Here is a 24,585-nt window from a genome sequence, read left to right on the forward strand (position 1 = left end):
CCTAGGTTACCATATTTGCACGTAAACAACTTCAGCGGATATCTAGGTAACCTACTACGATGGGCTGCGGCTACGTTCATTCTTGATAATGGGTTTCATTCATGATTAACAGTGTGATGAATATGGGGGCGTCGTGAGATGAATAATTAAGCAGTGATTCATGTTTTGAGATGGATATTGAAGCGTTGTGAAAAATGGTTTGTTTTACAAAATTCAGGATAAATCTAGCTAAGTTTACTAAATGTACAATGCTGAACGATTCCATAAGAGCACGTAAGCATATTCTGTTTATTTGTTCAATGATTTCGTGAAAATTTGGTGTTTAATCCGTGCATTCTTCGTGAATATCGGCTTAATGAGATGAATAATGGAGCAGTTCCCCTATACGATTTCGACTTCGTTGAAATATTTGCAATAATATTCATACATTGATATACGATTTGTGGTTGACTGGGTACACTCAAAATAATTTTCATGTTATAATTACCGGTAAAGTTATGTGAATATTTTCCACCGTCATTTTCACGTAGATTCTACGTTTATTGCCATTTGAGTTCATTCATGATCTGGTGAGATGATTTATCTTGTGAATCTTATACAGCAGACATATGCATTTTAAGTGAATTTCACGTAGAATTCAACTACCGGTAAAGAGTAAAGCATTCGATTATCTGCCATAGCTATTACTTTTGAAACAACGTAAAATTTCTAAATTTTGTTTCCCCAATTCTTAAAAGACGGCAAATAGTTTTTAGAAATTATAAAAATATGTTGCTTGATAAATCGCACGGCCATGCAAAATCGCCGATTCGTAAATGAATCAAACGACATAAAAACTGACAAATATTACGACATTTGCCGGCGACAACTACTGTAAGCAGCAACTGTTTATGTACAGGAAACTCCTCGACCTTTGAACTGAATCTGTGTGAAACCTGTAAGCTCAAGACTCGATGTCAAATTCGTACGGTTTTTCGAAATCTCACTTATTGGCAAGCCGCGGAAAAATTCTATTTTATTTTCAGAGACTGAGTTAGACAACAGCTTCGCCATATTGATTTCTGTATATTTTCACACAGAGACTTCACGCGATACTTTTTCTATGACATGATGTTTGACGTTGCCAAGTTCACGTAGATACTACGTGATAAAACATAGTATGCATGTGATTTTCACGTAGATGTTATGTTTGTCACATAAATCATGCAAAATGACAGAAAATGAATAAGTACAGGAAATTTCACGTAACAATAATGTGAAAAATATTTTGAGTGTAGTTATCCACCGTCGCATAAAACATCGTGTTATGACCCATCTTGAAACGAAGGTTATTGAAAGTTTGGGAATTGAAATCAAAACAGATATTGGCATTTTATTTATAGCCGCAGTTTATTTACCTATGCAATGCACTGGTGAGCAGAAAAATCGTTCAAGGGAGATTTACAAGTTTTTTACCATCGGTGATTCTAATGCAAAACATCGATCGTGGAATAATGCACAAAGCAATTCCAATGGAAAAATATTGTTTAACGATTGCTCGGGTGGATTTTATTCAATTTTATTTTCAAATCAAAGTCATTCATGCAGTGATTTAATAACTTGTAACTTTTTCCTTATCCCATGAAAATGTTTTAAATTCCACTAGGTCTGTGTTCAATTATCACAAGGCCAATTGGGATCGATAGCGTGCCACGACCGAAGAAAGCTTTAATTTTGATATTGTTTTACAGAATAGTGCTGATATTGACAGTACAAATTTAGTACACCAATTATTGACAACGAGCTTCAACTTCTTATACGTTTGAAGAACACACGGAGACGCCAGTATCAAAGATCTCGTGATCCTTCTGTGAAAGTTATTTTTTAAGATTTACAAACGGAAATCAAACATAGATTCACACTCTTGCGAAATGAAAATTTCATAAGAGAAGTTGAACAGCTAAAACCATTTATATATTAGAGTGGCCATTTTTGTAACATCATGCGATTTCGATGAGCGCCGGGCGGAAAAAGTTTCCTTTTTACTCCAAAAATAAGCCATGAAAATTTGAGGTTGATCCGAGTTCATTTGGTGGACCAACAAAACGCTTTTATTTAAAAAAATAGATTTTCATAAGAACGGCTGTTTTTATCTCTTTTTGAAGTCTTTTGCCTTTGTTTCCTAAAATAGTTGTGAATTATGCATCGAAAACTCTTTAATTATAATACCATATCATTAGGGACATCCACAAATTACGTAACGCTAAATTTTAGCAATTTTGAATATATCGCACTCCTAAATAACGCAATTTTGCGTGGGGGCCTCGCGCAATGAAACTTTTCGTTGAATATCCCCTTCTTCTGAGTACGTTACTTAAAAAATGAATGACCTCTTATATTCATTAGAGAATTTGAAGCTGCCATTCAGTGATTATATCCTTAATCGTACTTCATTTCAGCAACTGCGTGAAGTGAATTGTCACAATCGGATTGAAGCAAAATTATTAAGAACTTTTTGTATGGATTTAATGTTAGTTTCAGTATTATTATTATTCGAAACAGTTCAGCACTAGTGATCTAAATTCACTAGGATGGTGAATTTTATCAAATATAGTCGGTACATCTCATGTTGATCGAATTGCAATTCTTATTAGTTACGATGGAACAGCAAAGTTCTTGGGCGCGCCAAAAATTGATTCAAGCTCCGGCAAAAAAATCGCCCAAGAAGTTCATAATACGCTAGTGGATTGGAATGTTTCGGAAAAGTTTCGAAAACTAACCAATAGCTCTTGTTCTCTTCATATTCAGAACTTTTATACAAAATATAGGATAATCGCTCCATTATTTATCTCAACAGCTAGGTGCAACTATATTCATCTTTTTTCTCTCATTTGTCCAATTTACTGTCAAATTTCTACGGATTTTGAAAGTAAATCAATTTGATTTTCGATTCTGTCAAGTGGTTGAAAGTTCTACGTTGAAAATATTGTAAAATTTGACGATAAATTGATAAAAAAGACGTGATGAGATGAATATAGGAGCGATTACCCTATTACAGGGCAAAAGCATCGGATAAATACCTTTCTTCAACCGTTTTACAAAAGCATCAAACGAAATCAACTCATTAACGGCTTCAATGATCCAAAAGTTCGCTCAAAATTGTTCGATGAAGATTGCAATCAAATTAAGCAATTTTATGCAATCAAGTTCGCGGCGATTATAAAAAGCTCTTGGAGTTAGCATTCACATTTCTTGGTTGTGAAGCGACCCTTTTGGACTTATCACACGCAAAATTCATGGCAAAAAAACATTTATTGCCTGAAAAAATGTTTGTTTTGTTCATTGATCATAAATTGCATTCGATACATGTCCCTTCTTATAGTCAAACTTCACATTCAGGTGTTTTTCGGATGTACGAATGGTATCCAATGTATTATTTTTTTTTGTTCACACAACATTCATTTGACACGGCACAATATCCAATGTATTATTCAAGTTATGAATTTTATACGTGATTCTTTCGCATATGCCGAAATATTAAATTCGGTAAATACAGGTCGTAAAGTAGCGTATATGTTTCAAAAACTTAAAATTATGTCTATCTCATACAGGTAGGAAAAAGCGGACTCGAGGGGGTAACAACTACAAATTCGGTCATTGTAAACTCCTAAACGACAAACATGAACACTTCTGAACACCAAAGAAGATCACTGTGTTATTCCGTACACGTGGGTTCTCAAATACGAGGTAAATTCCCATGATATTGAATTTTTTGTATCTCAGTGGTGTAGTTAAAGGGAAGGAAAATTACAACAACTTCCATTATTTTTGACCGGCTAATAGTTTGTAACCGTTGTTACAAATTGTCCTTAGTATTTTTTAAAATGTGCCGTATGTATATTATAACTATTGTGTTTCTAATTTATTTCCATGTAATTTGTTAGCAGGATTAGTCAATTAAAATATAATTATTGTTAATAGGTTAGTAGGATGCAAAAACACAAAAAAATTGTTATACATACTAAAATGGGCCAAGCTGAACGCGGAACTGTTATACACAATCAGCAAAATACAACCCTGAGGGGGTGGGCATAATCAAATGCAGGAAAAGGGAAGAAAATGGTGGGTGGTAAAAGAAGGGGAAATCAAGAGTTGAAAAACCGCCAAACGGTCAGAAGTACCGCAGCGTTCGTGTGAGAAGCAAGTGAGTAGTGATTTAGAAAAAAATTATAAAGTAGCTAACTGAGTGCCGAATATCAGCCAAAGAAAGAGTGCATTCAGGTAAAGAGTACCACCCCACTTCAGCTACGACGTGCTAATAGTTTATTTGTATTTGTATTTTGTATTTGTATTTATTAATATCATCTGACCTTCTGAATGAAGTGGGTTGGGTGGGGAAAAGCCCATTCGAGAAATTTTTTAAGAAAAGCTCAAATGCGCGTAAAAACCCCACCATCTTTTGATTGAACATTTTTGAAACTAAGTCTAACAACAAATAAATATACTATTGTAAAATATGACACATGAAATCACTTAACTAGCTAAGACACAATTTTACCCTAAGGCTAACAAACTACAACATTCGCTTGAGTCTATTTTTAAAAGTAACACTAGATACGTTGAAGTCAAATAGGTAAAATACATTGTTGAAGACGTCACATATCGCCCTGATGGGTTCGTTTTGGCCATATTCAGTACGATGAAATGGGAGACGCAGAAAGTTTCGCAATCTTAGGTTTCGATAGGGAACATTCACGTTGATTTGAGCGAAAATGTTTGGAGCGTCGATTTCGCCACTTAGTAGCTTTCCCACGAATACAGCCCTGGACACGTCTCTTTTTTTGGCTAGTGTGTCAATGCCAAGTAGACGGCACCGGTTAGCATATGGTGGTAATTGGATAGGATCACGCCATGGAAGTGATCTTGGAGCGTAACGCAGAAACCTGACCTGTACTGATTCAATCCGGTTGGCCCAGATGTCAGTGTAAGGGCTCCATATGATAGCAGATGTTTCCAAAACAGAGCGAACTATTGAGACGTATAGCGATAGCAGACAAAACGGATCAGTAAACTCTTTGGCGATTCTCATCATGAAGCCGAGATTTCTGTTTGCTTGTGCAATGATATGAGAATAGTGGTGCTTGAAGGACAGCTGGGAGTCAAGCAGTACACCTAAATCTTTCATTACCGATACTCTCTCGAGGGTTTCTCCACATATACTATAGTTCCAAGGTAGTGGTTTAATTTTTCGTGTGAAAGAAATTACGGAGCTCAAGATATTCAAGATATTTTTGCAACTCTTTGCAGTCAGCTATAGATCGAATGATGCGAAACAGTTTTAGTTCATCAGCATAAATCAATTTACAGCCATGTGGAATGACGTAACAAACATCGTTGAAAAAAAGATTGAAAAGCAATGGTCCATGGTTGCTCCCTTGAGGAACACCCGACAGGTTAACGAAGCTATCTGACTCGGTGTTGCCTAATTTAATGTACAGTGTGCGGTCTACGAGGTACGATTTCAACCACTTAGTAAAATGGTGTGATGCATGTCCGAGTAGGACCTTTTTTTTCTGTTTTTTTTTTTTTACCAAAACGAATATTTTATTCGTTCGACGTGCCCTCACTTCACACGAGTCGGCCTAGGTGGTGAAATTCACCTACGTCCAACCGTAAAAGAGTTTCGGGCAGCGACGAGCTCGCGGAATCCTCGGGCAACTGGCCCTGACAGTAAAGGAGGACCCTTCTCGGTGGCGTCAATACGGTCTCGTCCGTGGCCCATCGATTGAGTCAACGAAGGAAGACGCTGAGGAACCCGCTTCCCCGCCAAACCACGCATCTGCCATTGCGATTTTGGTCATCATACCAGAGCAGTGCAAAACAGCAACGAGTTTTCCCCCTCCCCCGCAACCAGAAACGCAGCATCGCGGCAACAGCAACACAGCCCAGTAGAACCAGAACCCTACAGAGTAGCCGGTACGTACCGTGAGAAAAAGATTGATCCGCTAGCGCCCACCTCACACACACCCACACGCACACGCCTTAGATATTAAAGTAAAAACTCCGAAATCGAAAAGTTTTCAATTAAAGCTTAAAAGAAACCTCCTAGGAACCCAATTGTTATTGCACACTTTCCCGCGCGAAGCCTCTCCGAATACAAGCCGACCCGGTGATCCAAGATCCACGGTCTCTAGCTCGGTGAGCTTTTTCGGGAGTACTATCTGCCCAAAAAGTAATAAGTTCATCTTGATCGTTTTCACAACAATAGTTTGATAAATTAGTTGCGGCTGAACTATTGAAAATGTCGAGACATGTTTTGAACTCAGATTTCGACCAATTAGAACTGAAAAGATGGCGAATATGGATATTTTCGAAACCGAGGTAATATCTAAATGCCGGAAATCAACCCAGATGTCAAGATGACATTCTCCGGTTTCTGGAAAACATTCCGAAATGGTCCAAAACCAGCCAATATAGACTGGAAATCAAACCTAGACGCCATTTTGAAATCCAAAATGAGGTAAAATTACAAAAAAAAACTTGTTTTACATACTATGCCTCCTACGAACCTATTTTCAACAAAACTGTCTTAATATCACATTACCTATTAGTTTATACTCTGTTTTATGAGGATCATATGAGTAAGCTAATTAATTTCTAAGTATTTGCATGCCCTACTGGAAAATATCTGAGAAATTTTTTTCTTCCATTTTACAAGCCTTGTAAATCCTCACTTTTACAATATTATAGCACATTTTCTAAATTATTTTTCAAAGTGAATTATCATGATTTCTAGTCGATAACATGTCTACTGCAAGTAGAAAATAAAATGAGGCATGAAAACTGAATTTCAATTTTTTTTAGGTTTGTCGCGACTTTTCTGGGTTTTGCCCCACAGTGCGACGACGACAACCGCGAGCGGCTCAACATTTTTATAAGTTAAATAAATCATTATTGTTTCGATCGTAAAAGTAACAAGTCGTTCTTGCGTAGATCCGAACGCCAACTGTTACAAGTTAACATGAGCGCAGCCATGGCCCTGAAATGATAGGTAGCTTTGAACGACTGCGCTTAAATATATTTTTTATATAGACCGGAGAACCTCGGTACGTTATTTACAGGAATAACTTGTGGGATGCCCTGTACGATATTTCAATGCCTCGATATCACAAGGTTTTAAAACAGCGAGCTTCAAACTAGGCTTGTGCGCCGCCATTACACTGTCAAGTTAAGATTTTGTGGTCTTTTTTTGCATTTTGCCTTATCCTAGAAAGGTATAACAATCACTTGCAAAACCGAAGATATAAAAATGCTCCAAAGGGCCGAATGTCATATATCACTCGACTCAGTTCGACGAGCTGGCATTTTCTGTTTGTGTGTGTGTATGTGCAAATTTTTATTCTCACTCACTTTTCTCAGAGATGGCTGGACCGATTTTCATTAAAATAACTGCAAATGAAAGGTCCAGTTGCCTCTTTAGACCCCATTAAATTTAATTGTAATCGGATTTAGTCTAGAGGTTATGTATCAAAATGTAAAAATCATGAAACATCATTATCTCAGAAACTACTCAACCGATTTTGAGAAAATTGGCGGGCTACCTAAAAAACCCTTAACTTTTGAATATGTGGTTGGATAGAATGTTTTCTGGAGACTAATTAATCTCACTCATGTTTCTCAGGGATGGCTGGAAAGTGTTCATAAAATCAGTGTCAAATGGAAGGTCTAGTTGCCCCATAAGACCCTGTTGATTCGTTTTGCAATCAGACTATTACTTTGCCTGTTATGTGTAAGAAATTTATTCCGAAGAATACTTATACTTACTCACTTTTCTCAAAGGTGGCTGAACCGATTTTCACAAAATTAGTGTCAAATAAAAGGTCTAGCTGCTTTTTACCGCCATATTGAATATAATTGTAATCGGATTGTAACTTTGTCTGTTATGTATCAAAATGTGAAAATAACGAAACTTCATTATCTTAGAAACTACACAACCGATTTGAACAATATTGGTATCAAATTAACGGGCTAGTCAAGGGTTAACTAAAGAATTTTATAATGATTAAATGTGTGATTCAAAAGTTGTGAAAAAAAACCTAAATTAATCCACCTAGCGGTCAGACCCAGCCTTTCTCATTCAAACTTTTATTTGTAAAAATAGATTTACATGAACGCTTCAATCCAATAAATGTATATTCACTCTTTAGGTTCTAAAATATTGATGTTGTAATCTCTACATATAAAAATGTAGTTCGGTCTGTCTGTCTGTTTGATTCATATAGGCTCGAAAACTTCCGAACCGATCGACGTGAAAATTTGTAGGGGTTTTTGGTCCTGATAAAGGTTCCTATGATAGTTTGAGACCCCTCCTTTCCAGAAGAGAGATACAAATGAAACATACATTTCTGCACAACTCAAGAACAAACCAAGCAAATGAAATCGAATTTGGCATGTGGATGTTTTAAAGGGTAATAAATATGTCCATAATGGTTCGACGCCCCTCCCTCTTATGGAAGCACATGTTTCTGCACAAATTTCTGCACATCTCGCGAACTAATCAACTGAATGGACCCATATTTGGCAGGTTAATGTTTTTAGTGGTAACAAATATGTTCCGTAATCGACCTCAGACAACATTTTGGATTGTAAGATGGCAACTTCCGGTTTCTGGAAAACAGCCAAAAATTTACGATTTCCACCCAATATAATAATATCCGGATAAAGAAAGACACACGGGAGCTAAATTCGACCACAGATACCATTTTGAATTCTAAGATGGCGACTTCCGGTTTCGGAAAAACAGCGGCAAACGACCAAATACCACCCAATATGGGTATTTTCGGAATCGTAATGATGCACTGCTTATCGGAATGTAGCACCAATGATGCACTGGATCCACAAATCGACTTCAGACACCATTATGAATTGTAGGATGGCAACTCGTGGTTTCTGGAAAACAGCCAAAAATGGCCGATTTCCGTCTAACATGAGTATCTCCGGATCTAGAATGATACACAGCATCTGAAATCGACCACAGACCCCATTTTGGATTCTAGGTTGGCGACTTCCGGTTCCTGTGAAACAGCGGAAAATGATCGAATTACACCCAATATGGGTGTTTCTTCAACCAGAATGACGCTCAGAGGCAATAAATTATCTTAAATACCATTTTGAAATCCAAGATGGCGACTTCCGGTTTGTTAAAAACAGCCTAAAATAACCAAATACCATCCAATATGAGTATCTCTGGAACCAGAATGATGCAATGAGCTAACAATTGACCTCAGGCACCATTTTGAATCGCTAAATGGCAACTTACAGGAAACAGTCGAAAATGACCAAATAATACTCAACATGGATATTTCCGCAATCTAGATGATGCATATTGAATTTAAAGACGACCACATTTAGTTTCTGGAAAACAACCAAAATAACTAAATACCTCCCAATATGAGTATTTCCGGTGTCAGATTGATGCCAGAAAATTTGCTGAAAATGACCGAATACCACCCAATATGAATATATTTAGAATTAGGGTGATGTACAGAAGCCAAAAGTCGAGGATGTTATCATTTCGATAAAACCAATCATTTCAAACGATTTGTCTTTTGACTTTGATCATATCCTATGGCCGATTCGTCGTGCATTTGCAGACTTTAAACACATCGCAAGGAATCAATGAATTTGGAACGTTCAAATAGTACGATACCACATTTAAAATCTGTTGAGACCACATATATTGATCAAAGCAGGTGTAGTTTTAAATAGTCTTTGAATTTCTTTTCTTTCCATAACTTTTGAGCCACATATCAAATTGTTATGAAGTTTGTTATTTGTAAGTTTGAGAGATAACTCGTCCGTATGACACTAGTTATGTTCAAATAAGTCATGTAATCTTCAAAATAATAGACTTTCGTTGTTTTATTAACAATTTAATACATAACGGTGGCTTAAGTTCAATTATAATCAAAATAAAAAGAAACAATCCAGTGTTCTAGGTCAAAAGTGTTGGCTATACGAGCGGCGTTTCATTTTGAATTATTTGTACCTACCATGATGTGTAGAACGTGATATGCTGATCAATGTTAGAATATTTGTATAAGGAAATAGATTAAAATGCTATATATGAACTTTATTATTGTAGGTCATTTATTCTCTATAATTAAGGCCGTTGTTTTGGCTCAAGTGTTTTCTTCTATATGCTCGGCGTGCAGTTAAATCGAACAAAACACTTTGTTCCGTGTAAATAGCATTCAAAGTTTGACTAGAGATACTCAGAGAGAGAGAGAGAGATTAGCGATGAAAAAACCGCCAATTTGGCAACTAGGTTTCACAAGTTAGAGCTCTTCTCAAGGCGCAATGTTGGCTAACTTTTTCATTCGACTCGTATGAAATGATATGATGGTGACAGTGGAAGCCCTGGGGAACAATGAAACGCATCACAAAAACCGTGAAGGTGTTGAATTTAATGTTTGTTTAATTTTATATACTTCCACCATTATTGATCATTATTTTGTTGACCATACAAAAGGTTTGTGAACCACCAGTTAAAAATCACTGTGATAAAGCAATTTTGGAGCATTCTCAATTCATTGTTTCGTAATAGAACACGAAAAATGTGTTAAAATATAGATATCCTTTGTACCTGATTGCAATACCTCTCAATGTGTTATCTTTCTTGTTCGTTTGGCTCGGATTTTGACATGTTCGTTTGGCTCACAACATGTTCTTCGCATATCTCTCCCTCTGAGAATTACTAAGTTTGACCACCTCGTATGGTTTCTGCAAACGGCCACAGAGAATTTTCTATACTGTAATTATGAACCGTTCAAATGATTTAGAGTTATAATCCGAATCCAAGTTGTGTAACACCAATACGATTTTACCTGGTTTTTAACATTGAATGTGCGGTGTAACTCCGAAGGATTTGAATTTATATAAATACTCAAAGCGGAAAAATAATTCATATCCACACTTTGAATCGATTCCGTGCTGTAATTTTTGTGTACAGTTTTCTCCTGATCATTTTCATTAGAATGGTAATAACCAGCAAAGAAGGATCATTCTGATGTGGGATTCATTCCGAAATCCCAATATATCTAAAATTAAAACAGTCGATGGGATTTTACACAATGCTTTTTAAATAATGACAAATAGAGTTTTCTCTAATTCGTTCGGCTCTAAACCGGTGATCGGTCCGTTAGCCAAAAAAGTAAAGTAAGTAAGAGTCTTCTCATATTTAAGATATGAGGCAATGACATAATATCTTTTATATTCACGTATTCACATAATGGGAAAAGAATTGTCGCTTTTCCTGTATAGCGTTCATGTATAGTTAACCCTTAAATGCGCACGACGTTAAAAATCATCTAAAAACATAAAATCTTTGTTTAACAGGTTTACTGCTCAAAAACTAACCAATATGCATAAAAAAATTGAAAGATTTACTTTTTAATGTGCAAATATTACCATGTTGTTTCTAAACAGCACTGTGACTTTATCGCAGAATAAAAAAACAATTACTTTTGTTAACAGTAACTTAAAAATTGACCTCTTGTTAGTATAATTACTGATAATTCAGACATTTTCACTAAACACTAACCTTGTTTTAAAATTTATTTTTAAAGAAAGTCAGCACCAGTTGGAAATCTCGCCATGTTTTTTTTTTTCGTTTCCGTGATTTTGACAGCAAAAATAAAAACAAAACATTCAAACACAGTACTTCCAGCTGTTAAAGTTTTTTCCTTTAGAGTCTAGAGAGCAGTTCTAATGAAATAATGAAAATACCAAAATACGTATATTCGAAACGTTTTTAGTAGTGTTGTTTTAAAACAACATTGCGCATTCAAAATGCAATACAGTTTAACTTTTTTCTAGTCTATTGCATATAAGATGCAGCCTTTACTTAATTACCTAATTTTGATGACGCTGTCATGACGATCAAATAATGTTGAAAGTTGAATATATTTGATATTACATCCCTTTTACATCTGGTCAGCTTGAGGCCAAACCGAACCAAGCACCAAAAACATTGTTTCAAGTAATCGCTGTTCAAAGTTTAACCACCTCGTATGTTTTCTGCAAGCTGCTTTAGAAAATTTATGTATCATCATGAACTGTTAAAATGATTTCGTTTTTTCATGAAAGATAGATTATCAATTTTCAATACTGTGTTGATACCTCAATTTAAAAAAATGATTAGGTCACGTTTTTGAAAATTTAAATTATAATTCATCTTTAGTAGGCAACAATAATAATTAGTTATTGTTTACATGCATTGATGATACTTCAAAAAATGCATCAAAATGTAAAAATGCAAAACTTGCTATGTTTTTCCCAAAAGAGATCCGCTATTGATCAACATGACATAAATGAACTTACATTGAAGTTGTTTTGTTCAATGATTTTATAAGTTTCTGCAAATTTATGCCGTGTGTGCAGAACACATGGATAATTCAATTGGTGGTAATCTTTCCGTGGGATGTGTTGGGAAACGGCAGAAAATCGAAAATTACTTGTCAAAAGTAAATTTTTTGGCAGGAAAAATTGATAGAAACCTAATTATCATAAAATAAAACCTGCTGTAACATATAAAAAATAAAGGTCTGATGTTGTTTTAAAAGTTCAGTGAGAATATCAGTATAGTAGTTAAACTAAAATATGAATTTTAACGGCAAAAACTTTTTTTAAAACATCATTGAACATAATCAGATAGCTCAGTAAGATTGAGAAATAGCTACCTAATGTCTTCAGCAGTTTTTTGTTATATTATTTTAGAAAACTTTGCCAAAGACGGCGATAAAAATATTGGTTTTTAGAGAAAATATTATTTTTATCTCACTTGTAGGGGGATTAATCACGGATCTGTTAAAGTCCAAAGAAGGATATTTTTTTACTCTAAAACATTCCCCAAGACAGTATTGCTCTAAAATGTAACGTTTACGAGAAAATGACTTTTGACCACCTTTTTTCATTTCTGGACCACAGTGCCACGTGCTGACGTATCACGTGTGTCCAAACAGTAAAGACATAGTACACTGTGATTTCATTAAGCCTGTAGTACCTTCTTTGTCTAATGGTCAAATATTTGACCTTTTGACATAATGGTCAAATTTATTTGACATCATGGTTGTTGTTTGCCCGTGTTTGCCCCATGTTAAAATTGGAGAGTGACAAACAATTATCTTTGACCAAATTTTTATCTGTCAAAAAGTGACAAATATTTGACGCTTGGTCAAAGAGTGTAATACAGGCTTTACAGTTGGTTGGCTTCATACCAGGCGAGACGTACGATGCAACGAAAAAAGCACCTAGCAATCTATCACCGGCCGGGCACCGTTCTGTTTTGCAAATTTTAAAACCTATGTTGCACAAATTTTCTAACGCCGTGTTTAAAACGCATTTAATTGAGCACGTGGTTTGGGTGTGTGCTGAATTCCGCGGCGCCAGATCTCTACTTTTGGATACCCTCAGGGCCCGAGGAATACAGCCCTATGTGCTAGTTCGAGATATCCTCGCGCGAAATTTGCCATACATGTTACATATTTTTAGCTATTTGAAGAGCATCAAGATGCCCATTTAACAGCGAAACGAATCTCAGATAAAAAAAACATGTTTGTTTTAGTATTAGATTTAGTTTCAGCTCGTAGTCGGCATCGAGGATAAAAAATTTGCCTTTAGCTTGTAAGATATTTTAGACCATAAGGCATTCGATTTAATTGGCTCCGTAAAACATAAATTTGTATTGTGCCGTTTCAAATAAATGTTGTGTGAATAAAAAAAAAAACGCGTGTCATCTCAATATGTTTATGTGTGTCTAGGATTTGGGCATGTTAGTAGTGAACGGTGAACTACGATTGATATCGCGCGCTCGCTCAACAAAAACGTAGAATTTTCACACGGCGTGCACATTAGACTGAGACACGGTTATATGGCAAAAAAGCTATGGTGTTATTATTTCGCTCCCATGCACTTTTCGTGTTCCTCATGGGTCCTACAAAAACTGTGTAAATTTTCAGATCGATCGGTGAAATTATATTTTTGCGCCCGATTTTTGAGGTTTCCATACGATTTTATATGGGAAAATCCACTTTTTCAAAACTTATTCTCTAGAGATGTCCAGTTTGCTCCTAAAAATATATCGATACATGATATTTGTAGAAAATTTTCCTGGGAAAAACTCTTTTGAAGACCGTAAGGCGCTACGATGCTTGAGCATGAGCATGAGCATGATTGACCGCCCACGGTTGCTACTCTGTTATTGCCAGATCAGCTGTAGTTACACAGAGAACCAATAGATGATGCTTGGGACTAACATGCATCCTCAATGTGTAAAAACTGGTGTCCTTAATATTAGGCAATACCAGCACCGGCCGCATCCGAATGCAGGTCAATGAAGGAGTGTGTATAGGAATATGTTGACGTGATACTCGCTTTATTGGAAGCCGAGAACACCTCTGCACTTCCATGAGAAATCACTGGGATGTTGGAGAAAGAGCAAGGTATGCAGCAGGGTTCGTTTTGATAAACGATGCACTGATTTCGGATGCCGGGTTAATAATGAGCAATATCGCGCCTGCGAGTTCATTATTTCCGCCACGAAAACCATTACGCGATTCAAACTCATTTTGTTTGATGATGTATCACCGCGAAACCTATGACCAATTTGTGACAAACTCGTATAGTCGGACAACTTTTCGTAAGGTGACTCTCTTTATATCAGTGAAAATGTCCAAGCGAAGTTCCTAGGATTTCGGTCGCCCGGACTTTTTGCGTAGCCTATCGACGAACGACGTCGCTCGTATACCTACTTTTCGAGCAATACGATCTCGCAAAAAACGTCACGAACATAAAAAAATAGTTGGCGTCGCAAATGTTCAGAATTAATAAAATAAGGAAGGAATAAATGGCCGTACATACCAAACACTGAAACACTATCCGTTTTGCAATTTCGGGTTTTTCGCGTAGATTAGCTGGTATAAAGTCCCATAATTTTTCGAGTAGAATATATGTTAGTCTGTCGGGACGGGAGAGTGATCAATATTATAATTCACGCTACGGCAATCGGCGCGAGGGCAAAAATAGTAACAACGCGGTTATCTTTTTTGACGCGGGAAAAAAAATCCTAATAAGTTTAAAATTTGGCAACATCCATGCATCCAAAGCCCGAAAATTAGATAAAAAGCGTATAAGCATAAGTAACAATAAGACAACTCTCATCAATTTTCAAAATGCCCAAATAATCATTATGGATTTCAGTTTTTTTTTGAATCCGTGTCATCTATGGAAATGTGACATAATTATCAATAATTTGCTTGGAAGCAGAAAAATATTCAAAAGCTAGAGAAGTCATAAATTGAAATTAACTTAGAATTAAAAAGTATTTCAAGTACAATCCAAGCGATAAACCTTCGGGGGATTATTACTGAATCCACCTGCGGTTAATTCATTATCAATAAGATATTGTACAACGTCAAAGTACAGCAATCGTCATGGTACATCTTTCTAATAGGAATGCAATAACGTTAGCGTATATGTGTTACTTGTAAGGAACAATCAGGGGTGGGCGAACGGCTCAAAGCCGTTCATATGAACCGGATCATTTGAAAAAAAGGCAAGCGAGCGAGCGGCTGTCCTAATTGAACCACGGTTCTTCAAGCGCACAAAATTTTATCGCAACAGAAACCGAAGTTTACCGAAACATCACGATCATGCACCTTACTTACAAATCATTGTTTATATTAGCCTGCCCGGAGTTGTGAATGACCGCTTCAGAAACGTTCTTTGAAGTTTGCACACCCCCAGGAACAATTGCTTAGCACAGCAACACACCTTTGATGATGTAACCTCGAAGCATTTCACTTTTGATAGGAAAGCAAACTAACTTACACATTTTTAGCCCTTATTAAGAATATTTCAAAAAGGGAACACTTATCTTTAATCTGGTGTCATCACGCCTGGAAAAATTCGTTGAATTGAAACACCGGCGCCAGTTACATGTATCATATGCATCGTATGTATGTCGCTTGACAACCATGTGTTGCCATTACACACACACCTATACATTTTTTCACTAGTGCTGATTGATCGCATTATATTTATGTCGATTTTTAACATTATCACTGATGCTCCACTTTCAATTCACTATTTTATCTCCACATTCGTCAATAGCAATACTGCTGCAGCATGCTGCTGTTGCAAATTCAACCATGCGATGAGAAATGATATCGCGTGAAATTTATCTTGGAGGCTTCTCCGAAGATACTTTGTGCAAAAATCACGCTTTCAAGCTTAATTCCACGCGAAATTATTTCTCATCCTTAAGTAGCATTGGCCGATACCGTATCGATACCTTCGGTATCGATACCGAGGGGCCTGAATATCGGAATTTTTTATCGATGCAACTGACGCTGATATTAAGCTGGATCGATACTTTCGCCCCGATATTTTTTCCATACTGTAGGGAAACTATAAAATCGGAGAATTTACGCATACGACCAATTGCCTGAATGTCTTAAACAAGCTGCGCGGAAATTTAACTCTTTTTGTAAAAGTCACCAACAGATTGCATATACCCGCGCACTTCTAAGATGATTTTCATGCCTCTTGCGAGAAAAATTGTTTCGCAATTGACAATACTGTCTATGCAGAGCAAAACCGGAATCGCCGCGTCACTCACCTGACAAGCATTTTGTGGTGAATGGCTTAGTATTCCAATAATTATACAGCAGTCTTTTTATGCGGGGGTTTCGTCTCAAATTTTTATGAAAACGCGTAAAATATGACTAAATTGAGTTGAAAAGATTACTAAGAAAACCGTTCTAAAATCTTTTTGCTTATTCAAAAGAGAGTGATCAGTTTAAAGACAAAAATGCAACATTTTCACCAGAAATTGTGATTTGTTTGTAAAACGGATAACTCTAAACATAAAACGGAAGCCTTACTTAAATTAGGTCGATGTCTTGTACAGTTTTGAAGCACTGCAGAATGTTTCTTTTTCCCTATTTGAAAATTTCTTAACATTGTTAAGCTGTATCTTCTTTCTTCAATAAGTCATCTCCTCAACACTGCAAGGCCATAAAACGCCAGAGCTTTTGTGCTGCCCGAAATTTCAATTCAGGCCGCAGACGCGCTTATGCTATTGCACTGATTTGTATGTGACATATAATTCCCATTAGGTCTATTGACCGCAGGGATACCAAATGTGCAGATTTGTCTGCAAAACTCAGACTTTTGATTCGCAAATAAATGCAGTTTTTCCATAATTTCTGTGTTTTTGTCAGAGTTTCTTTATACTTGCGCAGACTTTTTCGAAATCTTTGCAGATTTCTGCAGCCTTTGCCTACGCAAACGCATTTTTTTTTTCAAATCACGGCCAGATTTTTTTCAAATTTCAAGCAGATTTTGTCAGTTTTTCGAGCAGTTGCAAACTTTCTTCAAAACCATCTGCCATCTCTGACTGACCGTAATGACTATAAAAAAAATTGCCGCTTTTCATAGACCTGTTTTAAGTAGCAGGTAGAATCGATACATCTGAAATCGATGCTCCGCGTTTGATATCGACCTGGTATCGATGCGACCTGAAAAAAATATCGATCCTCGAGTATCGATACTTTTGCAGATTTTGGCCAATGCTATCCTTAAAGCCTGTAGTACACTCTTTGTCTAATGGTCAAATATTTGACCTTCTGACATAATGTTCAAATTTATTTGACATCATGGTTGTTGTTTGCCCGTGTTTGCCCCATGTTAAAATTGGAGAGTGACAAACAATTATCTTTGACCAAATTTTTATCTGTCAAAAAGTGACAAATATTTGACGCTCGGTCAAAGAGTGTACTACAGGCTTAAGTAAATTTGCAAAAACAGCATGCTGTAGCAGTGTTGCTGGTAAAATTCTATGGTGAGCCGTTCGTCAGACATTCAATCAGTTTGAGGTGAATAACTTTTTCTACAAGCATCGCAGAGCCTTACGGTCTTCAGAAGAGTTTTTCCCAGGAAAATTTCCTGTGAATATCATGTATTGAAGTAATTTTAGAAGCAAACTGGACATCTCTAGAGAATAAGTTTTGAAAAAGTGGATTGTCCCATATAAAATCGTATGGAAACTTTGAAAATCGGGCGCAAATATATAGTTTCACCGATCGATCTGAAAATTTACACAGTTGTTGAAGGACCCATAAGGAACACGAAAAGTGCATGGGAGCATACATTTATTTTTTGTCCCACCCTAGTGCACATGTTGGCATGTTTTGTAGAAGACTGCGTACAAGTATAACAATTTTTATAACAATTTGATACGTGGTTCAAAAGTTATGGAAAGAAACGAAATTGATTGACCAAAATGTATTGTACTGTTTGAACGTTCGCGATATTGCTCGTGATAAAAGTGTTTCAAATTAGGAGTTATATTTTTATTTAGTTATTTTTTTCAGCACAAATATAACGTCACACATTTCACATTTTATACTTTAATTATTACTTCAAACACAACACCAATATCCTAGAACCTAAAGCCTATACCTTTATTGGATTGTATTTGGTAATTTAAGATTGTTTTCCAGAAACCATAAGTCGCAAAATCGGATTTCAAAATAAAGTATAGAGTTGATTGAGCCTCTGAGCATTATCCTGGTTCCTGGAAAACTCACATTGGGTAAAGAAACTGAAAGTTACTATCCAAAAATTTAAAACGGCGTCTGAAGTAGATTTTTGGCCTCTGGGTATCATACTGTTCCACAAATTCTCATATTGGATGATATTTGGTCTTTTTAGGCTGTTGTTCAGAAACACAATGTCGCCATCGAAATACCCAGATTGGGCAATAATTGATTATTTTAGGATGTATTCAGGCAACCAGAAGTAGTCATCTGGATTCAACACCCCGGTTTTAAAAACCCATATTGAATGGTGCACGGATACATCTCAGAAACGAAGGGAGTATAGCAACTGTGTTAATGTATGTTCATATATGTCTGAATGTTATGTTTAAAATGTTCGGTATAGTTGGGCTTTTGACTACCAGAAATTCGTTATTTAGAGTGAAAAATAAATCCAGCAGAAATTATCAAGGTGTATTTTTTTCTATAAATTGAAGGTTTCATGTAAATCTATTCAAACAAACAATAAGTTCGAAAGAGAAAGGCTGGGTTTCACCGCTAGGTGGATTAATTATGGGCTTTTTTTAAATAAAATTATGTTTTACCAATTAATGACATTAATGATTTCTACGAAACGAGTTTTCTCCAGGAATCTGTTTTCGGTCAACATAAATGATGTTCATGTGTTAGTCTCTATATGCCCCTAGCAGTGCTGCAAATTTTCAATACTGTAAACGAAAGTGAGAAAAACCGCATTTTCACTGTTTCAAGACGAAACGACTTTCAGTGTCAGCAGTATCAGTTTTCAGTGAAAGTCCGGTCTTTGAAAGAAATGAGATGTTTGAATTAATATCGAAATTATTTTATTTGAGCCAATTAATTGCATGAAGTCGATGAACTATATAAGCATCTACATTCTCAACCTCTTGAACATCGCTAAAGCAACACAGCGTGTGCGAAATCACAGCAATGCAGTTATCACTGTCAACTGATTGGAGCTGAAAATCTCTTTCATTCTCAGCTCGTTCGTTGAAAGTTCAAAGATTTCAGTTTCAATTGAAAATCCTTTCATAACAGTGAAGGTTTGCAGCGTTGGATCCGAGTGTATGCAGGAGTGTGAAAGTGCCGCAGAGTAATTGCTAGCCGAACTCGTCGCGTTGGCTTATGGCAAAACTCGCCGCCGTCTTTTTTTAGGTTTACTACACTAGGCAACTTTGCATATATATTTTTTAATTTATCACTTTACATTTCGTAGGTGTTATAATCTTTGGATCTGACCAAGAAGTAGCAGAAGTTATGAGAGCAGTGCGTCGTCAAAATGTTACTGGAGTATTTTCTTGGATTGGTTCTGATGGATGGAGTGCTAGAAATTTAGTATCCGATGGAAACGAAGCAGAAGTCGAAGGAACGTTATCAGTCCAGCCACAAGCTAATTCGGTGATAGGGTTTGAGGAATATTTTCTCAACCTTACCGTCGCCAACAATCGTCGAAATCCTTGGTTTGTAGGTAATGTTTTTTAAACACAATTCGTACTGGATAACTAAACTAATTGAGAAATTCACTTCTCTAAGCAGAATTTTGGGAAGATCATTTCCAATGTAAATATCCTGGCTCACCTTTAACACCATATAATATGATGTACGCTAAAACTTGTTCAACAACAGACCAACTGTCCCGTTACACACTTGACTTCGAGGACCAGCTGCAATTTGTTAGCGATGCGGTAATGTCTTTTGGGTATGCAATCAAGTAAGTAAACTAAACAATGTGCAAATGTACTTTATATTTTCGTTTCTCAAACCTGCAGATATGTATAAAATTTTTTTTTTTGTTGGACTCTTCCTCAATTGTATTTTGAACAAACGGGTAGTATTTTGCATTTTTCTTATATTTCATGTTTGGGCCATCAATTGGTTAAAAGTACACTAAGGTCGCTTTTTACGCGTTTTTTTTACGCGGGTTTTTATACGCAGATTCCGGAATTAACGCGTTTTTTTTACGCGGATTCCGGAATTCACGCGGTTTTTACGCGGGTTTTTTTACGTGGCATGTATCCCCCGCGTAAAAAGCGACTTAAGTGTATTGCACAGCTATATACGTCGAATAACTCATAGAATTTTTCAATTTCAAAAGCAAATGAACACATACGTCGAATAACTCATAGAATTTTTCAATTTCAAAAGCAAATGAACACACTACTTTGAATATATATGCCAATAATCTCTTTTGCTCTTTTTCTTTTCGAAATTATTCGTGCTCAGAGAGAATTTTGAAAATAAAGAAAATCATTAAAAAACCTCAAATCGAAGTTAATGTAACTTGTTCTAAACTCTTAAACTATTTCATAATATGGTTGAACACCTTGGATCATTCGACATTGATTCTCTAGTCAGCCTAGTGCGAAGTAACGCTACTCATTAAGCAGCAAAAATACTTCTAACATTAGCTCAAAACAGTTCTCCTATCAATGGCACCAAAAAGGTGTTTTTTCTTATTTTTTCTCATTTTGAAAAAGTACGACACAGAGAAATACACTTTTTAATGTATTTAAAAATAAGTTTAAAATAAAAAAAATTGTCTATAAAAAACAAAATGGCGGGCTTTGTGTCCTCGCTTTATGTTACTACTACTCTGGAAGGTCGTTGGATACGCAGTGCATGGAAAACCGCGTGAATTTCGAAACCCACGTAAAAAACCACGTAAATTACAAAATCCGCGTCAAAAACTTCTTTTGCTACAGGTTTTAAATCATTATTGCTAAATACTTTCAAAAAAGAGTCAATAGCACAACCAACTTGCGAATCAAGTTGAATATCAAGGAAAATTATAAAAAAGGTTAGGCCAAATCAGTGAATATTCAGTATTAGGATTGAGTAAACTCATCGGACACACTAAATCAGCGATTTAAGAATGAAAAACCATTAAAAACACACCGCGAAAATTCCGAAATCTGCTTAAAAACGCGTCAATTTTGAAATCCGCTTAGAAACTGTCTAAATTGTGACATCCGCGTGAAAAAACGCGTAAATTTCGAAACCCGTGTGAAAAATACGCGGGTCTTCTGAACCGATTTGATTGAATTTTTTAGTATGTAAAACTGGTTTATCTAACTTGTTACATAGCCGTTTTTCAACACCTGAATTATTTAATGTTGTTTTATGATGTTTTCAATAGTGATTTTTGGTGAAAAAAATTTTTGTTTGTATTTTCCAAAAACGGCTATGTAACAAATTAGATAATATATTTCTATACACTAAAAAAAATTTCTGGCATATCAGTTCACTAGAAGTTACCAAAAACATACCACCAGTTGAGTACTGATTTAGAGAGAGCATCCACGCTCCCTACTGCCAACAGCATATTGGCATCTACGGTATTCAAAATACATCTTCAAATATACCATAACCTATAGAGACACTTCACTTTATGTGAACATCCGAAAAAAAGTCAATTAATTGTTTTTCGACCTTCCAGAATAGGGTCCCCCTTAACAATCTCGCACGGCGATTCGTCCCTGTCAACTCAAATAGAGTGTACGATTTCGGTATTTCTTTTCCCTTTAACACACAATATTTCTGGAGTACTTTGTGATAAGGTCGTACATCTAGACGTAAACAAAACGAGTGAGAGTTATATCCCTTGTACTTTACAAGCACAAATCATCTCTCACTTGTTTTGTTTACGTTCAGACATACGACCTTATCACAAAGTACTCCAGAATAATATTTTCATGTTCGTAAGAGTTTTCCGCCTCATAAATTTAAAAAAAATATGTATTTAATCATCGCTACTTTTTTTGCAACGAAAGCATAAAATAACGTCGAAAACCCTGTTTTTATCCAGCTTATTACGCGCCATAATGGCGAACACTTTACCCTCTCAGCTGGTCCCGAGGTACGATGCTGGCCTAACAATCCAGTCGTCGCGGGTTCGAGTCTCGGCTCAGGAGAAACTGTTAATGTCAGTAGGATCATAGTGCTAGCCCCGCAATTGTCCTGTACACTTAACAGTTGGCTGCGAAGTCTGTGTATAATGAACAGGGTCTCCTACGAAAGGCAGAAAATCAAAAGGCAGAATCACGAAAGGCAGAATCACGAAAAGCAGAATTACGAAAGGCAGAATATTTCATAAGGCAGAATAACGAATGGCAGAATCAAAAATAGCATGAATGGCAGAATCAAAAAACGGTCTTTTTTCTTTTTAACACTACACACTCGCGGCCTTTGGCCGACTCTATTGTCCAGGTGTACGCTGTCCTTACTCGCTACCGCTCGTTCGGACTTAACTAAGGAAAGAAAACCTGTTCGAATAATCCTAGAAAACCAGTAGATCAGTTGTTTGTATGCGAGAGGCCGCCGCTTCCGACGGCGGGTCGGCGGCCGGCTCGGACCGCGAAAACCACGGCGGCTTTGTGCCGCCTCGGTTCCTTGCCCTCGATTATGCGTCTTCGCCGCATGAATTGTTTTATGTTAATTATAATCAACTATCCGTTGAGACTAGTGTAAGTTATACCTACCATCGAAAAATTACTCTCCGCGATGCCGTGAGACTCTTTAGGAGCTGAGCCAAATCAGTTTGCGCGTTTCTGATCTAATAATTAGGCTTGATTTGCCCTTCCCGTCATTGCTTGTGACCAGTTATTATGTCTGGTTACCAAATAATATTAAATAATAAAGGTAGAGTAGCAGCTTTGATACCGTGACCAGGATTCGCACCAATTTGTCATCACGTACTTGGCTATCGTGAGTTAGGTTTTACTACCAGTGATTCTGCCTTTCGTGCCCTTCGAAATTCTGCCTTTTGAAATATTCTGCCTTGTGTGTACGGTCATAGAGTTCTGCCTTTCATGATTCTGCCTTTCGTGCTTCTGCCTTTCGTGATTCTGCCTTCTGTGGCGAACCCAATGAACAGAAGATAGAGTTCCGAATCGGAATGTAGCACCAAGGCTTTAATTTTTTTTGATGGCGAATGCTATATTGCAAAGCACGTAATAAATTACCCACCCCTTTGACAACTCGGCTTACGTCAGTTTCAATGAGCATAAAAGAGAAGTGAGGAGGAGAGTGCATTTTCCTAGTATTAGTTAATGCTTCAAATGTAAACAACTAGACGAACTCAATGGTAAACTCAAATAGCACTATTTGGCAACATCTCTGGGCAGAAGGGGGCGAGCAGAGGGGCGTGTGCAAGTCTAAGTAGGTTTCCTCCTCACCTCTCTTTTTTACTCATTGCGTCAGTTTAAAGTCTTCTTAGAACTTCCTATCTGCGCTAGTATTAGTGGTCGATTTCACTAATACAAGTTTTATTTTTGATTGCAAATAATCAACACGCTGGTGGTAACAAAAAATTTCCTCCTGCCCCGAACTTTTATTCAAGTTGTAAGCCGAATTTTAGTTTTATTTAATCTATTTTGCCACTAAAACAAAGTTTGTTAAAACAGGTAACACTAGTGAACTAGGATTCATAAGTGAAATATTTTTCGAAACAAATCGATTTTATAAGGATACACGACTAAGCCTGCATTGGTGAGATCTGGTGTAGAAAGCTCTATGTATTTTATCGAGAGAAAAATATATCTGGCAACATTTTTGTAGCCAGTTCTTCAGAAATTTCTAAACTGACGTATAAGCAGAGAGGTTCGCATATTACGAACGAGCATTATAGCTACCGCCATTATGGTGCGTAAAAAGCTGGATAACTGTGATGGAGTAGTAGTTTATTTTAATTATCTTTATAACGGTTGAAATTTTTGGCTCAAGTTGTTTTTTTTTGTAATTGTGTACGTCAATGCAGTACGCGAGAGTGTTTATAATTCCGCCAATTTGTTGTTTTTTTTATCAAACAATTTTTTATACGAAATCAAATGATTATTTCTCTATGTCGCTTTTTTCATATTTTGCGCCCAAATCAGATGAAGAATTTTACATACACTCATTCAATGACAAGCAACTTTAACAAGAATATTCGGAGGGATACACTTGCTGACAAAAAATGCTTTTTATTGAA

The 24,585-nt window shown here is 36.5% G+C and overlaps 1 protein-coding gene across 10 annotated transcripts in view; it reads left to right on the forward strand.

Moving 5' to 3' along the window:
• The window catches only part of LOC129725475 (metabotropic glutamate receptor 8-like), an 89,015-nt gene that overhangs the window by 17,056 nt on the left and 47,374 nt on the right, over window positions 1–24,585 (forward strand). For all 10 annotated transcript variants that reach the window (XM_055681368.1, XM_055681370.1, XM_055681364.1 and 7 more), the window contains 2 exons: window positions 19,834–20,085; window positions 20,154–20,328. In XM_055681368.1, coding sequence (XP_055537343.1) covers window positions 19,834–20,085; window positions 20,154–20,328 — 427 coding nt within the window. The remainder of the gene's footprint in view (window positions 1–19,833; window positions 20,086–20,153; window positions 20,329–24,585) is intronic.

This window comes from Wyeomyia smithii, chromosome 2 (genome assembly GCF_029784165.1).
Source record: "Wyeomyia smithii strain HCP4-BCI-WySm-NY-G18 chromosome 2, ASM2978416v1, whole genome shotgun sequence".
Taxonomy (NCBI): domain Eukaryota; kingdom Metazoa; phylum Arthropoda; class Insecta; order Diptera; family Culicidae; genus Wyeomyia; species Wyeomyia smithii.